A 17,076-nucleotide genomic window follows, 5' to 3' on the forward strand; every position below is an offset into this window, starting at 1 on the left:
GAAGTTGCTGCAGCTGAGACCGAAGAGGTTGCTGCCTGTGTTCTCCTTTAGGATGTTGATGGACTCCTGTCTCACATTTAGATCTTTCAACCATTTTGAGTCTATTTTTGTGTGTGGTGTAAGAAAATGGTCCAGTTTCATTCTTCTGCATGTGGCTGTCCAATTTTCCCAACACCATTTGTTGAAGAGACTGTCTTTTTTCCATTGGACATTCTTTCCCGCTTTGTCGAAGATTAGTTGACCATAGAGTTGAGGGTGCATTTCTGGGCTGTCTGTTCTGTTCCATTGATCTATGTGTCTGTTTTTGTGCCAGTACCATACTGTCTTGATGATGACAGCTTTGTAATAGAGCTTGGTGTCCGGAATTGTGATGCCACCAGCTTTCTTTTTCTTTTTCAACATTCCTCTGGCTATTCGGGGTCTTTTCTGGTTCCATACAAATTTTAGGATTATTTGTTCCATTTCTTTGAAAAAAACTTCATGGTATTTTGATAGGGATTGCATTAAATATGTAGATTGCTCCAGGTAGCATTGACATCTTCACAGTATTTGTTCTTCCAATCCATGAGCATGGAACGTTTTTCCATTTCTTTGTGTCTTCCTCAATTTCTTTTTTTTTTTTAAGATTTTACTTATTTATTTATTTGACAGAGAGATAGAGAGAGAGCACAAGTAGAGTGACAGGCAGAGGTAGAAGGAGAAGCAGGCTCCCCGCTGAGCAGGGAGCCCGATGCGGGGCTCGATCCCAGGACCCTGGGATCATGACCTGAGCCGAAGGCAGACGCTTAACTTCCTCAATTTCTTTCATGAGTATTTTATAGTTTTCTGGGTACAGATTCTTTGCCTCTTTGGTTAGATTTATTCCTAGGTATCTTATGATTTTGGGTGCAGTTGTAAATGGGATCAACTCCTTAATTTCTCTTTCTTCTGTCTTGGTGGTGGTGTATTGGAATGCCACTGATTTCTGTGCATTGATTTTATATCCTGCCACTTTACTGAATTCCTGTATGATCCCAATCTTTTGGTACCGGTTGAGACCTGATTTTTGACCTAGGATGTGATCTATTCTGGAGAATGTTCCATGGGCACTAGAGAAGAATGTGTATTCTGTTGCTTTGGGTTGGAATGTTCTGAATATATCTGTGAAGCCCATTTGGTCCAGTGTATCATTTAAAGTCTTTATTTCCTTGATCTTTTGCTTAGATGATCTGTCCATTTCAGTGAGGGGGGTGTTAAAGTCCCCCACTATTATTGTATTGTTGTTGATGTGTTTCTTTGCTTTTGTTATTAATTGGCTTATATAATTGGCTGCTCCTATGTTAGGGGCATAGATATTTACAATTGTTAGATCTTCTTGTTGGATAGACCCTTTAAGTATGATATAGTGTCCTTCCTCATGTCTTATTATAGTCTTTGGTTTAAAATCTAATTTGTCTGATATAAGGACATTGCCATCCCAGCTTTCTTTTGGTGTCTGTTAGCATGGTAAATGGTTTTCCACCCCCTCACTTTCAATCTGGGGGTGTCTTTGGGTCTAAAATGAGTCTCTTGCAGACAGCATATTGATGGGTCTTGTTTTTTAATCCAGTCTGATACCCTGTGTCTTTTGATTGGGGTATTTAGCTCATTTACATTCAGGGTAACTATTGAAAGATATGAATTTAGTGCCATTGTGTTGCTTGTAAGGTGACTGTTACTGTATATTGTCTGTGTTCCTTTCTGGTCTACGTTACTTTAGGCTCTCTCTTTGCTTAGAGGACCCCTTTCAATATTTCTTGTAGGGCTGGTTTTGTGTTTGCAAATTCCTTTAGTTTTTGTTTGTTCTGGAAGCTTTTTATCTCTCCTTTTATTTTCAATGACAGCTTAGCTGGATATAGTATTCTTGGTTGCATATTTTTCTCATTTAGTGCTCTGAATATATCATGCCAGTTCTTTCTGGCCTGACAGGTCTCTGTGGATAGGTCTGTTGCCAGTCTAATGTTTCTACCCTTGTAGGTTACAGATCTCTTGTCCCGATCTGCTTTCAGGATTTTCTCTTTGTCTCTGAGACTCGTAAGTTTTACTATTAGATGTCGGGGTGTTGACCTATTTTGATTGATTTTGAGGGGGGTTCTCTGGGCCTCCTGGATTATGATGCCTGTTTCCTTCCCCAAATTAGGGAAGTTCTCTGCTATAATTTGCTCCAGTATATTTCTGCCCTCTCTCTCTCTTTCTTCTTCTTCTGGGATCCCAATTATTCTAATATTGTTTCATTTTATGGTATCACTTACCTCTCGAATTCTGCCCTCATGATCCAGTAGTTGTTTATCTCTCTTTTTCTCAGCGTCTTTATTTTCCATCATTTGGTCTTCTATATCACTAATTCTCTCTTCTGCCTCATTTATCCTAGCAGTTAGAGCCTCCATTTTTTATTGCACCTCATTAATAGCCTTTTTGATTTCGACTTGTTAGATTTTAGTTCTTTTATTTCTCCAAAAAGCATTTCTCTAATATCTTCTATGCTTTTTTCAAGCCCAGCTAGTACCTTTAAAATCATCATTCTGAACTCTAGTTCTGACATCTTACTAATGTCCGTACCGATTAGGTCCCTGGCAGTCAGTACTGCCTCTTGTTCTTTTTTTGAGGTGATTTTTTCCGTCTTGTCATTTTGTCCAGAAGAGAATAGATGAATGAGAGAACAAAATGCTAACAGGGTAACAGCAACCCCAGAAAAATATACACTAAACAAATCAGAAGAGACCTGAAACTGGGGGAAAAGAAAGGGAAAGAAAGAAAAAAGAAAAGAAAAAGAAAAAGATTAAAAAAAAAAAGAAAAAAGAATATGATCAAATATGATCAGGCTGGTGTATGGATCAGTGCCACACACTAGATTTTTGGTGTATTTTGGTCTGTTAGAAGAAAGTGCCTCCCAAAATTTTAACGAAAGAAAAACTTATATATGAACAAAAATAAGGGTAAATATGATGAAGGGATGAAATATGACTGTAAAGATGAAAATTATAAAAGATTTTATAAAAGGAATTGGTAAGAAGTTGGTTGAAAAAGAAAGAAGAGGAATTAAAAAAAAAAAAAAAGGGAGAGAATGTGATCTGGCAGGAGACTAGAACAAAGCCATACACTAGAGATTTAGGGTATATTTTGGTCTGTTAGAAGAAACTGTATCCCAAAATTTTAAAGAGAGTGTTCTCTTTATATATATATATAACTTATATATATATACCAAAAATAAGGTTAACTATTATGAAGGGATAGAATATGACTAAAAATGAAAAATAAAGATTTTTTTAAAAAGGGATTGATAAAATGTTGGTAGGGAAAGGGAAAAAGAAAAATTCAAAAAAAAATTTTTTTAAAAATTAACTTTGAAAGACTAAAGAATCAGGGGGAAAAAAGCCATGAATTCTATGTGCTATATTCCCCTAGCCCTGGAGTTTTGCAGTTCTCACTGATTGGTAAACTTGGTCTTGGCTGGCTGTTCTTGCTGATCTTCTGGGGGAGGGGCCTCTTGCCGTGGTTCCCAAATGTCTCTGCCGGAGGCGGAATTGCCCCACCCTTGCCCAGTCAGGGCTAAGTAATCTGCTGGGGTTTGCTCTTGGGAACTTTTGTTCCCTGCAAGCTTTCGGTCCAGCTTTGGAGGCCAAGAGTGAAAATGGCGGCCTCCCAATCTCCGCCCGGAGGAGCCGAGAACTCGGGCCCGCTCCTCAGTGCGCCCCCAGAGAAAAGCAGTCACTCCCTTCACCCCGGTCTCCGGCTGTACTCCGTGCTCACCCGGCCTGTGACCGAGCGTTTCTATCTCTGGCACCTGACTCGGTGTGGAGTCTCCAAACCCAGCAGGTCCGTGCGGTGCTCTCCCGCGCCACTCCCCCCGGGGGAGGAAGGGGAGTCTCCCCGGATCTGCTTTTTGTTGGGTCCCTGCTGGAAGAGCAGTGGCCCGACTGTTCTGCAGATCACGGTTTATGGCCACCCCAAGCTGAGAGCCCACTCCTTGGCTCCGTCTTTGCAGCCGGCTTCCCTGCTCCGATCCCTGGGAGCTCTGCTGCACTCAGGCACCCCTGGTCTTTCTGTGACCCCAAGGGTCTTGAGACCACACTGTCCCAGTGAGGGTTCCACCCCCCGCTTAGCCACTGGAGCAACGTCCCTCAGCGGAGCTGACTTCTGAAAGTTCCGATTTTGTGCTCCGCTGCTCTATCACTTGCCAGTAGCAGCTGACGGACGCTCCCTCCCCTGTGGTCTGTCTTCCGAATATCACCTCGGATTCATTTCTCTGCCCATCCTACCTTCCAGAAAGTGGTTGCTTTTCTGTTCAGAGAGTTGCTGCTATTCTTTTCTTCCATCTGCTGTTGAGTTCATAGGTGTTCAGAATGGTTTGATCCCTATCTGAATTCCTGGGACCAGACGAAATTTAGGTCTCCTACTCCTCCACCATCTTGCCGCTCACTTGTTTTTTTAAACAATTTTTGCTGATATTCCTTGTGTGACACACATACTTGTGAGTTAAATTGGCTTGAGCTAAAATTTCAGTCTGCAACTGACTTTTTTCCCCATGTAAAGTCAACTGATTCATAGGAAGATTCATTTATTTAAATGTTTAATGAGACTCTATTACCTGGTATATACTGGGAAATCCAGGATGAGTCAAGCTTCAAAGATCTCATAGCCTGGGCACCTGGGTGGCTCAGTTGGTAAGTGACTGCCTTCGGCTCAGGTCATGATTCTGGAGTCCTGGGATCAAGTCCTGCATTGGGCTCCTGGCTCAGCGGGGAGCCTGCTTCTCCCTCTGACGCTCTCCCCTCTCATGCTGTTTCTCACTCACTCTCTCTCTCTCTCAAATAAATAAATAAATAAAATCTAAAAAAAAAAGATCTCATAGTCTGGTTGGTTGGGAAAAGACAGACATGTAAATAACTATACTAGAACATAACAGTTCTTTTTTTTAATAACAATTCTTTATGTAAGTATATATTACTTGTAGTAGAGAGGGAGCAATTCTTCATTCCATGGGGTTGAGAAGATTGACTATAATAGAAGTGAAATTTGAGCAGGGTCTTAACGGATGAGTAAGATTTCATCTAAAGCAGGGAAGGGCATTCTGAGCAGAGGGAATGGCATAGACAAAAGCACTATGGTGAGAGAATGCTAAGGGACTCTTCAAACAGTCTTGTGTGGCTAGACTACAAGATGCATGATGAAAGCATTGCAAGATATGGCTGGAAAAAGTTAGACTCCTGAATGCTTGGACTTTATTTAATAAGCAATAGAGAGCCACTGAATCAGGCTTTTTAATCAGGACTATGATATGATGAAATCTGTCATAGAAAGTTAACTCTGTTTCATGTGAAAATTGAACTGAAATGAGATACTGCAAGTAGGCAAACCTGGGAAGAAACTATAGAACTTTTTTGTGAAGGATAAAAAGAGCTTGACTTTGGGCAGTGGTAATGAAGAGAAGAGGATAGATTGCAGATATTTTGGAGGAGAAAATACATAAAATTATTAAGTAACTGTACACTTTGGTATCATTAAGATGGTTAGAATCACATAGTGGAAGAGAGCTAGAGAATACATCTCATGATTGGGGGCAGGTGAGACGAGGGAGAAAGAGAGGGAGGAAGGGGAAGGAGGGCAGAGAGAGAAGAGATTTAACATCCAGGATAGATAGTTAAATTCAATATAGAATTTGTAATTGTAGGCACCTTGAAGAATGGTATGTTCACAGCATACTTGTTGAAAAATGAACAAATTAATCAGGAAATCTTCATAATTTACATTTGTCTCTTTTAGAGTTCTGCCTTTGTTGTCAAAAAGTTAAGGCCAACTGATACACTATACTTTAACTCAATACCATTTAAGATCTTGATACAGACATAACAGATCATTTATAAAAATTCTTCACATATTTGATGACTAAAGACTTAAAGGGTTATTTAAACATAGTCATCTGTTCTGAGCTAAAGAGTTAAAGTTTCTTTAATATATTCTTAGGGGATTATTTTTAATACCCTTTTGGTCATTTTTCTTTGGATCATTTTCTTTTTTAACCCATACGAGGTCAAACTTGATAAAATGTCTGAGTTCAGGAATGTAGAATCATATGAATTTATGTAGAACGTTTTTTTTAAGATTTTGTTTTATTTTTTAAGAATAATCTCTACATCCAGCTCGAACTCAACTCCGAGATCAAGAGACACACACTCCACTGACTGAACCAGCCAGGTGCTCCCTTATGTAAAATTTTAAAAAAATTCTTTCAAATCAGCCTTAAGATGGTCTGAACATATGTCAGGATGTTGAGACCATGGTTCCAGTCCTGGCTCTGCCTGTATTTTGGGCAAATGGCTTTGAAACCATTCAACAATCGAGAGGCCTCAGTTTTTCCTGTAAAACATAGGATATGGAATTGATAATTTCCAAAATGCATCCTAGTTTAAGATTGGGAGGCAGTGAAATTTAAGGCAAACAAAAGTGGGGCTTTGGAGTCATACATTAATTCCTTCTTATCTACTATGTGTTTGGTATGTAGGCAACATAGTGGTAAACAAAACAGAAAAGTTTGTCACCGTCTTGGGGTTTAAGCCCAGGGGAGATAATCATTAAATAATTGCACCTTAGTAAATATGACTGTAAATTGTTAAATTCTATAAAAGTATAGAGTACTGTGAGAAAGTGTAAGAAGTAAACCTAATTTAGCTTAAAAGTTGTATAGATTAAAAATACAAGATAGAGTCTATGTATGAATGAAGTGGATACTTTTGATTAACTTGACCATATAATCAGAATGCTACTATAGCTACCTGATTAGAGAAGTCAGGAAGGCATCCATTTGGAATTGCAAATGTAGCCACCTCTGAAAGCTGCACAGAACCTTTGATCCTGTAATAGACTTTGTATAACTTCAAGAGAAATTGCTTCTTAGTTGGAAGAGCATTTGCCACACTTGGTGTGAAGCATATGTTCTAAATCTGTATGTGTGCTTTTGTTTTATACTTATTAAACACCTGTTATGTATTGGGCCCCAATAATAGGTTTCTTATGAATGCAAATGCATAGAGGAAAAGATCAAAATGTCCTCTTAGGTTTTTATAAAGGTATCTCAGAAATCTTTTACATCACCAACAAAATACAGAATATTTCCAAAGCATCAGGCAATCAGAAAGAGTTGAAGTACCCAAAAATAGATCTAGAATGTCCTTTTCCATACATTCTGTATAAAATATCCAAATGAGGTTATCCACTCCTAAGAGTTTAACATCTTAACTCCACAGATATTAGAAAAGCTCCAGATTGAAGAGTACTGGTCTCTGTGTCGATGGTGAGTTATTGAGGAATAGATGAATCTCTAGATATAAAGACCTCTTAAAAAAAAATAGATGAAGGCTTTTTATAGATTGTGTGTGTGTGTGTGTGTGCGTGCACGCACATGTGTGTTAATGGCTTTGACCTCAGGGCCTCTAATTTTAACCTTGGAAAAAGACCTATATCTGAAATAAAAGGATTCAGGGAAAATCATGTGGATATATGCCATAGGACAATATTTCAGTGTCTCATTTTATTTTTATTTATTTATTTATTTTAAAGATTTTATTTATTTATTTGACAGAGATATAGCGAGAGAAGGAAAACAAGCAGGGGGAGTGGGAGAGGGAGCTGGGATCCCAAAGCGGGGCTCAATCCCAGGACCCTGGGATCATGACCTGAGCCAAAGGCGGACACTTAACGACTGAGCCACCCAGGCGCCCTCAGGGTCTCATTTTAGAGTACACTGGATGCTATTACACTATTTGCCTCCCTGAATTGGTCCTGGTTTTAATGGCACTTAAGGTACCGGATTGAGGCTACTTTGCCCATATTTAATTCCAAGAAAGAGAGATGACTAGATGCTACTTTATATAAAAGTGAGGTGATGACTATAGAGGGAAATTTGGTCCTAGAGGCTTACATCCCGTTGCTTCCAACCATGGGTAATAATATAAGTCTAAGAATCAAGAACTCTAAGACCCGGGACTCCCAGGCATGAGTTCTTCACCACCAGAAAAACCACTAGATGGTGCTCTTAGTCATTCTTTCTAATGACACATCTGGTCCACACTGGATACCTTCTTTGCCTAGCCAAAATTTGAGTTCTAAATAGCTACTTTAAATCTTCAGATCTAGCAAGAAATAGAATTATAAGGAATCTCTTCAATATGCAGACTACTGGTATTCATTTTCAGTCATTTAGTTAGTTACAAAATTATTCCATTTTATATGCCCCTGCCTTGTCATCCACAAGCAGTCTTGAGACTAGTCTAGCCTCCTCACCCTCTCTCTCAATCATTTGTTAATCTTGCTCTTATGACTCTTTTTTCCCCTCCCCCCCTCGACAATTCTAAATATCCCTGTAGATGTCTTCCAAATAATGCACATTTTCTGCCTTACAGTAAAAATAACTGTCTACCTAGGACAAGATTGTTCAAGGACTTATTCCCTCTGCATTTAATTTCAGGGTAGGTTTTATATTTTCATGACAGAATAAATACTTACAGCCTGACAACTTTTTAAAAAAGATTTATTTATTTTAGAGAGCGCGCCCGAAGGGGCAGAGGGAGAGAGCGTATCCTGAAGCAGGCTCCCCACTGAGCAGGGACCCTGACTCGGGTCTGGATCCCAGGACCCTGAGATCATGACCTGAGCCAAAATCAGGTGTCACATGCTCAATTGACTGAGCCACCCAGGCGCTCCCTCACGACCTGACTTCTTAGCAGTTTTTGTACCCCCATACCAAACCCTGTACATCTATGTGTAGATCCTGAGGATAAAACTTTTTTGTTATATGTACAAATAATTCATGTTTTTGCCTACAAATATTCTTTATTCTCTTAAAAATTCAGAGATGGCCAATTTGGAAGACATTTTTTTGTCATTATAATCACAGTTTACATAGCATGTATTATTTTTCACTTTCACTTTCTTCTAAATCAATTCCAACTTGTCTCCTTCCCGGTTAGGCTGATATAGCAAAGTATTACTCTGTTGTTATATATGACCTTCCCAGTAAGATCAGATCTCCCTTTCTAGTCTTTCTTTTAGGGTATTTTTAGTATATGTGCTGCCGAAGCGAGCACTCTTTTAGGGTATTTTTAAACTTTGGGTCATTTATTATTATTAAGTTCCATATTCTAGTAGAAAATAAGAGGAAATGGGGTGCCTGGGTGGCTCAGATGGTTAAGCATCTGCCTTCGGCTCAGGTCATGATCCCAGGGTCCTGGGATCGAGTCCCGCATCGGGCTCTCTGCTCCTTGGGAGCCTGCTTCTCCCTCTGCCTCTCTCTCTCTCTCTGTGTCTCTCTAAGATTTTATTTATTTATTCATTCAAAAAAAAAATAAGAAAATAAGAGGAAATGAGTATATCATGAAGTTATTTTGTTTTAAAAAAAGAAATGGTCAAACTGGACCATTAAGAGAAAAAACCCCAGAAGATTTAGACTAGCTCTATTTAAAAAAAAAAAAACCCAACTTTAGGGGCACCTGGCTGGCTCAGTTAGTAGAGCATGCAACTCTTGATCTCGGGGTTGTAAGGTCGAGCCCCACGGTGGGTGTAGAGATTACTTAAAAGTAAAATACTAAAAAAAAAAAAAAAAAAAAAAAACTTTAAAAAGCCTGAAAACTATTTTTTTTTTCCTGGAAACTCTTTTTAAATATCTTATTGGAAGACCAGGATCAATGTGTTTTTAAAAAATATCCTTCATGGCATGGCTAAATGACACAGACACAGATATCATAATAAGAAAGTAGGCATTATTAAATAAAAATCATAAAAAGATGACCTAATGGGGTGTTCCTGGGTGACTGAGTTGGTTAAGTGTCTGTCTTTGGCTCAGGTCACGATCTCAGGGTCCTGGGATCAAGCCCTGAGTTGGGCTTCCTGCTCAGCGGGGAGTCCGCTTCTCCCTCTCCCTCTGTCCTCCCTTCACCGCTCTTGCTCTCTCTTTCTGTCTCCAATAAATAAATAAAATCTTTTAAAAAAAAGATGACCTAAGGGGAAAGAACATTGAAAGCCCCAAAATATGACAAATCATATATAAAATAAGGATCTGGATGAGCCAAGAGGGAATCTGAAGACAATACTTAAAGGGATCCCAAAAATTAGTATTCAATTCTTTAAAACTTCAAAGGTTGAAATCTGTCTCCAGAATTATTGGGACCATTAGACAGTATTAATAGAAATGAATTATTTGTATTACTATTCATTCATTCAACACATTTACTGAATATTTCATATACACCAGACATGGATTCTATAAAGGTAAAAGAAATGATCTCTACTTCTCACAGCTTCTTGTTTAGTGGAAGAACTCACAATTTCGTTTTAATTGATGAAAACATTAGGGGTATTCTCAGCCATCCTCAACTATTTTGAAATAAATACAATATATATACAGAATGTTATAGCTTTACAGTGCATTAGCCGTATGTGGCTATTAAATTTAAATAAAAAATTTAGTACAGATAGAGAACATTTCTATTATTGCATAAAGTTCTGTTGGACAGCTCTATTTATGATCTAATCAGCAAGCTACATTATATATCAATTACCAGGACTGGATAGAATTCCTTTAGAATTTATCTGCTCATTTTTTCATTTCCCTCATTCATTTAAGAAACTTTTGTTGACTACTCATATGTCAGGCATTGTGCTAAGTGATAGGGATGTAGAAACAGAAATATATTCTCTACCCTCAGTTCATGATCAGGTGGGAAGACACAGACAAATAAACAATTATAAGATAGCAAAATGGGTGGTGTAGTTTGCCTGTGCACAGGAAATTATAGTGAGAACACAGAGGAAGACTAACCCAGCCTGCAGGATAATGGAAGTCTTCCACCGAAGGTGAGGATTGAATGGAAGGATAAGTAAGAGTTAACTGATGGAAAAATAGAGGAGAAAGGCTGCTCCAGGCAGAAGAATCAAGATTCTGTAGAAAGAGACTGGTGTATGCAAGGAAGTGCTGGTAGTTTGGTATGGAAAGAGTTTAAGGTGCCCCTAGGGAAGCGGTAAGAGATGAGACTAGAGAGATAGGCAAAGGCCAGATTATAAAGGACCTTATTTGTCTTGCTTTATCGTGAAGGTGATGGGGAACCATTGAAAGATGTTAAACTCTGATGTGGCACAAATTACATTTACATCTTACATAAAACACACTGGGAGTAGTGGATGGAGAGGTGTGTGTTAGCATCCAAGCAAGAAGTGATAATAGCTTGAACTAAGGTAGAGACAGATTCAGGCTGAAGATATTTCAGAAGATAGAAACAACAGGATTGGCTGAATTTTAGTTTTAAGGAAGTAAAGAAAAAAATATGAAGCCATGGAACAGATTGAATAGCATATAGTTAGAAATATCCTCTGTACCAGATGATTATCAGATTGCTAAATTGTCTCCTATCCCTAAGAAACATTTGAGGAAAAGCCCCGAGAGCTATGAACTAGTGAGTTGCACTTCCATATTGGGAGGTTCTTGTGAGAGAATAAAAGGTGAGAGGTTAATACTTAATCAGATTCTGGATCAATGGATTGAATGCTAGGAGATCTGAATTAGCTATGTGATCCTGGGAGTCATTTCACTTTTAATTTTTCTAATCTGTAAAATGAAGGACTGCGTGACTTTTAAGCCAAGCCTTCAGGGGACTGGTGGAGGTATTTCAAAGGGAGTCTCTTCTAGCTGCTAAGCTAGCTGCTAAGATTTTATGATCCATCATCTGCATGTCCTGTTTACTAAAATAAGTTATTGTGATGATCAAAGTAGGTGGTGTGTGAGAAACTGCTTTGTAAACTATAAAGTGCTATATAAATTTATGGGGCTATTACAATTTTGACACTAAGCTCTTTGGCTTAATGCCAAGTAATGGGGCTTAAACTATAGTACCTTAAACAGGAACTGAGAGAAAAGGACATTATTTTCAGTGCAGAAAAATTCTGGGAGATAATGATTACAAGTGTAATCGAATTTGAACTTATGCCTGATATATAAAGTAAGTCTCCCTGTGTTAGAGGAAGTATTTATTTTCTGTGTATGTATATGTATATGTGGAGATGGTAAAGCTGAGCCAACATTTACAGTTTTGATTGGAGACCACTAGGGATTCATAGTTAACTGTTACTTGGAAACAGTAGCCTGAGACTGGGGCAAGAAAGCCAACAATATGCTGGGTGGTCTTAAGAAAACTACTTTTTAAAATTTAAAAATATCTTTACTTTTAATTGGTAATTGTAATTTTGTTTATTATTTTTCAATTAAGACGTGTTGGTACTAGAGAAAGACAACTCTATTTGGAACATGGTTGGGGTGATGGAGTCACCATAGTATGAAATTATGCCACTTTTCATTGTATGAAAAGACAATGATGTGAGTGAATTATACTAAATAATGAAAAGTATGGCTAGATTTGCTCAATAAATCTTAGCTTTCTGGAAAGGACGGCCTGAGAAAAGTGAATGTGGTCACCTATCTAATGGCCATAACTATGTACGTAGTACATAGCAGAGAACCAAGAAGTAAAAGGAAAAAATGGTGTACCTCTGACTGACAAAAAGGTTATTCCTACTCAAAAAGCACATATACTCAAAAGCATATATAGAATTCATTCACCCTATTTGTGGGAGAGTCCCTTACTCAGGCTGTATTTGCTCGCTCTTTAGACACAATCCTAGTAGTCAGCTGACTGGCCAGCTCAAGATTGTTAAAGGCAGCATATTAATAAGATGAATGAGAGAGCAAAGAGTAAGAACTTATGTTAAAACTGCAAGATAAAAGGCAGAAAAATTATAAGAGCTAGACATAAGAACTCAAACAGCATAGCATTCTGAGCTATTTAATACAAAAAAAAAAGGGGAGGGGACCTAAATAATATGACAGCCCTCAGAATTAATTGTATAGAATAAAAAGCATTCTTAACAGTAATCCAGAGAATTAAGAAACGTTTAAATAATATTTAGAATACTCAAAGTTAAAAAAACAAAGGAAGTATTATGTTATAGTTTAAAATTTCATCAAAAATGCCTAAGATTAAAAAATTAACATTGTCTTAAAACAACAGCAACAACAAAACCTATTTGACATCTTTACTTCCTAAAAATGCCAGATAAATTAAGCTATGCTTGGCTTGCATTTTTTTAAAATGAAATATATGGGGCGCCTGGGTGGCTCAGTCGGTTAAGCGAGTGCCTTTGGCTCAGGTCATGATCCCAGGGTCCTGGGATTGAGTCCCACATCGGGCTCCCCACTCAGCGGGAAGCCTGCTTCTCCCTCTGCCTCTGCCTGCCACTCCCCCTGCTTGTGCTCTCTCTCTCTGTCAAATAAATAAATAAAATCTTTTAAAAATTAAATATATGATTCTGAGCTTTTCTAAACTGTATTTCACACATAATGCACTAAACTTAAGAATTATTTTTGTTATTCTGAGAACTATATATACAGGGTGCACATTTAAATGGCTTCTAAAATACCGGCTTAGATAAATTCATAAATGGAAAATCTGTAATGTTTTATAGGAAAACACAGAATACTTACAGACATTCTTACTTGTATCAGAGAAACTTGCATGTAAAATGATAGGTCCTTTTTGTGAGTCAAAAGTCTTGTCATCAAAATAACTAATACTGGAATTGTCTTCAACTTAACTAAACAAGCTTTGTTACTAGTATTATAAATTTTTAAGTACAAGAAAATTATAGAAAAAAATCTTTTGAGGGGCGCCTGGGTGGCACAGTTGGTTAAGCTTCTGACTCTTGCTTTCAGCTCAGGTTGTGAGATCCATCCCCGAGTCCAGCTCTGCACTCAGCATGGAGTCTGCTTAGCGTTTCTCTCTCCCTCTTCCTCTGCCCCTTCCGCCCCCCCCAAAATAAATAATCTTTAAGAAAAAAAAAAAAGAAGAAACAATCTTTTGATTCAGTTTTGTCTTAAAATATTTTTTTTAGTTTTTGAAGAGGTGGGATTCCTTTATGGAAAAAAAATTACTAGAAGACATGAACAGACATTCCTGCATCATCTTCATTTTGCTACTTAGAACACTTTACCTGTTGTCTGCATGTAAAGCTGACTTTTTATGTGTCTGCCCATTACTGTTTCTAGCTAGAGGTAGGATTTTTATGTTTTGAAATATGTTGACAGCCATGGAATTGGTATAGTTTCAAAATGCTTCTATAATCATTCACCTAAGGCTAAGTAGAGTCGGAAAACTTTGCTTGATTGAAGTATATTACTACTCTTGAACTTTATGTGGGATAACCATTCTGAATTTATTGTAATTAAGGATTACAGTGATTAAATGGTAGATTAGAAGTTTAAAATTATTAAAATACTTGTGGTAATGGGTGTGGAGAACATTCTCAGTAGTGAAAATTAAAGGTCATAAATAGTCTTCATTTGAAATGGTTACATGTAAATATTATAATACATTTGTAATGAGCAGAAATTAATTTAGTGGTTAAATCCTTGTATATTTTACAGTCTTGTTTTTATTCTTGTGTTTTGTTTTTTCTTAATAGTGTTTGCCAGCTCTGAGCCTGTGCCGGGGCTCCAGGGGGACACCCTGCAGCTAGCATTCATTGACCTCAGACAAGTAAGATGGAAGAATGTAGTTCTCAGGTTTTGCTTTCTACTCTTGCTGTGGTTTGGGTTTTTTTTTTTTTTTTTTTTTAATTCTACAGGAATGCTTGTTTGCCTTGAAACAATCTTTCTTTGGAAAAGTGCTTCTTTTATAACTATATGTTTGGCCCTTCTCTCTGAACTTGTATCTCTATTTGGTGTTTCAATCTCATGGAGCACTTTTATTGGTGAATATTTAACTTACTCATTACCTGCTAAGCACATGACTAAATAACTTTATACTTTGGTTTAATGACACTAGAAGTTTGAGTTATTTCTTAATGATTTCATGGTCCTATTATGAAAATTGGTGGTATAATTAGTGTCAGGACCCAAGTTAAATGTAAATGATGACAACCTAGAAAGGAGCCCCTTGCTTAAAACTGTGGTAAAGAATGCTTTTTCAATAAATTTTCTGGGGGCGCCTGGGTTGCTCAGTTGGCTGGGCGTCCATCTTTGGCTCAGGTCATGATCCCAGGGTCCTGGGATTGAGCCCCGCATCGGGCTCCCTGCTCAGCGGGAAGCCTGCTTCTCCCTCTCCCTCTGCCTGCCGCTCCCCCTGCTTGTGTGCTTGCTCTCTCTCTTTCTCTCTCTGTCAAATAAATAAAATCTTTAAAAATAAATAAATAAAATAAATTTTCTGTATGCCTCCACAAAAAAGGACAAAACTATTTTTAGAAAGGTAATTATACATTTATGTAATTCTTTTCTGGTCGTGTAACTCTAAGTAGAGTAACAAATATAATTTTTTAATCTCTTCTGATCATTTTACTACTCTTTGACCTGTTTATTGTCATTTTCTTTATTTACTTCCTACCCTTTTTCCATCTCCCCCATATTTTTTTCTTCTTCTTTGTTTCTTCCTCTTTTTTCCTCCTCCTTTTTCTTTCTTAATCCTAGGATTATAATAGACCTGTGAGGCACAAGAGTATGGAGGAGGGGTAGATAGATCCAAGGTAGAGGGCTCAAGGGTTCAGAACTGACAACAGGATGGCTGCTGCCCTTGGCAAGAAGAACCAAATGGAGATGGAATTAGAACAAAGCCATTATGGGTGCACCTGGCTGGCTGGTTCAGTCTGTGGAGCATTTGACTCTTGATCTTGGGGTTGTGAGTTCAAGTCCCACGTCGGGTGTAGAGATTACTTAAAAATAAAATCATAAAAATAAAAAACAAAGCCATTGTGATATCATTCTATTAATGGTCCCATCCCCCTTGGGGATGGAGATGACTGAAGATGGGGCTTCACCGATGATGTAAATAGGCCACCACAGTGATCTTTGGAGCAGGACCAATTTGAGTAATAAGTTCTGATTTCAGTAAATGTTTGAGAATACAGCTGTTTTTGCTTTAATTCCAAGCCAGTGTTCTATAAATATGTATGAGCTACTATGTACTGATTATTTGGAGAGGGATGATATAGTTGAAATAGACACGAAAGTAATGTAAAAGAGAGTTTTGATCTTGTGGAGCTTAAAACTCTTTTAAAGAAAGAAAATTCCCACAAACTGGGTAGGAATACTTACAGGACAATGAGTCATGTGGATATAAATGATATATCTTCAACTCAGGTTTAGAAGGAAACTGAAAAAATTATTCCTATTTCCCAGTTTTTTATCTGTAAGGCACTGAACATATAAGATATATTAATATTTATTTCTGTTTGTAATCAGTGCTCATGTATTATGCCAAACCAGGAACAGTGTTATGGATGACCTAGATCTGGGGATGATTAGCCTTACTAAGTTGGAGAAGATAGTAGAAAATGAAAAAGGTGGACTCTGAACTTTTATTCCAGTTTACCCGAAGATGTTCTTTCTATAGAAGGTAGATCTATTTGCTTTAGAAGGAGTTCTCTCTGTTGCAATCTTATTGCCCTGAACAAGATCTAATACAGGAAATGGAATCCTTTAGCAGACTAGAAATAGGCTTGGTTGTATGTTTCATTTCTCAATTAGGTAGATTTCCCTGTTACAAGGACATGAGTATGTTCTCCAAGTCAAAGAGTATGTAATTTGAGGATATCTCCCATTATATACAAATAATCTGTTCTCAGAAAATTTGGAATTTATTATGTGATATTTTCTCAGTTTTTTATGAATTTGTATGGTATTAACTAGTTTGTAATCACATTGTAGGATTGTGAATAGGCCCACATTTGAAATTGTGGGTAAAGATTCTGTTCTTTGATTTGTTCAAATAGGTGGTTTGTTCAATGCAGATTAAAACTCTGATCCCAGGTACTTTCTTCCTTCAAAGACAATCGACACCAAAGAAGCCTCTTTACAAGCATATGTAAGGCATTCCCTCACTAGGGAATTGTTATTAAGGCACACCAACAAATATTAATAACCATCTCAAGTCTTTTTGGTTGAATTTACTTTTCAAGTATGTGCACTTACAGGCATTAAGCCTTGGTTGGCTTTTCCTCATCAGTGTAATTTTGACCGAGCTGAAG

The 17,076-nt window shown here is 37.7% G+C and overlaps 1 protein-coding gene across 4 annotated transcripts in view; it reads left to right on the forward strand.

The window, feature by feature from the left end:
* EXOC6 (exocyst complex component 6) overlaps nucleotides 1–17,076 on the forward strand; it is a 228,803-nt gene that overhangs the window by 177,627 nt on the left and 34,100 nt on the right. For all 4 annotated transcript variants that reach the window (XM_044916552.1, XM_021700179.2, XM_044916550.1 and 1 more), the window contains one exon: nucleotides 14,521–14,594. In XM_044916552.1, coding sequence (XP_044772487.1) covers nucleotides 14,521–14,594 — 74 coding nt within the window. The remainder of the gene's footprint in view (nucleotides 1–14,520; nucleotides 14,595–17,076) is intronic.

This window comes from Neomonachus schauinslandi, chromosome 6, assembly GCF_002201575.2.
Source record: "Neomonachus schauinslandi chromosome 6, ASM220157v2, whole genome shotgun sequence".
Taxonomy (NCBI): Eukaryota; Metazoa; Chordata; class Mammalia; order Carnivora; family Phocidae; genus Neomonachus; species Neomonachus schauinslandi.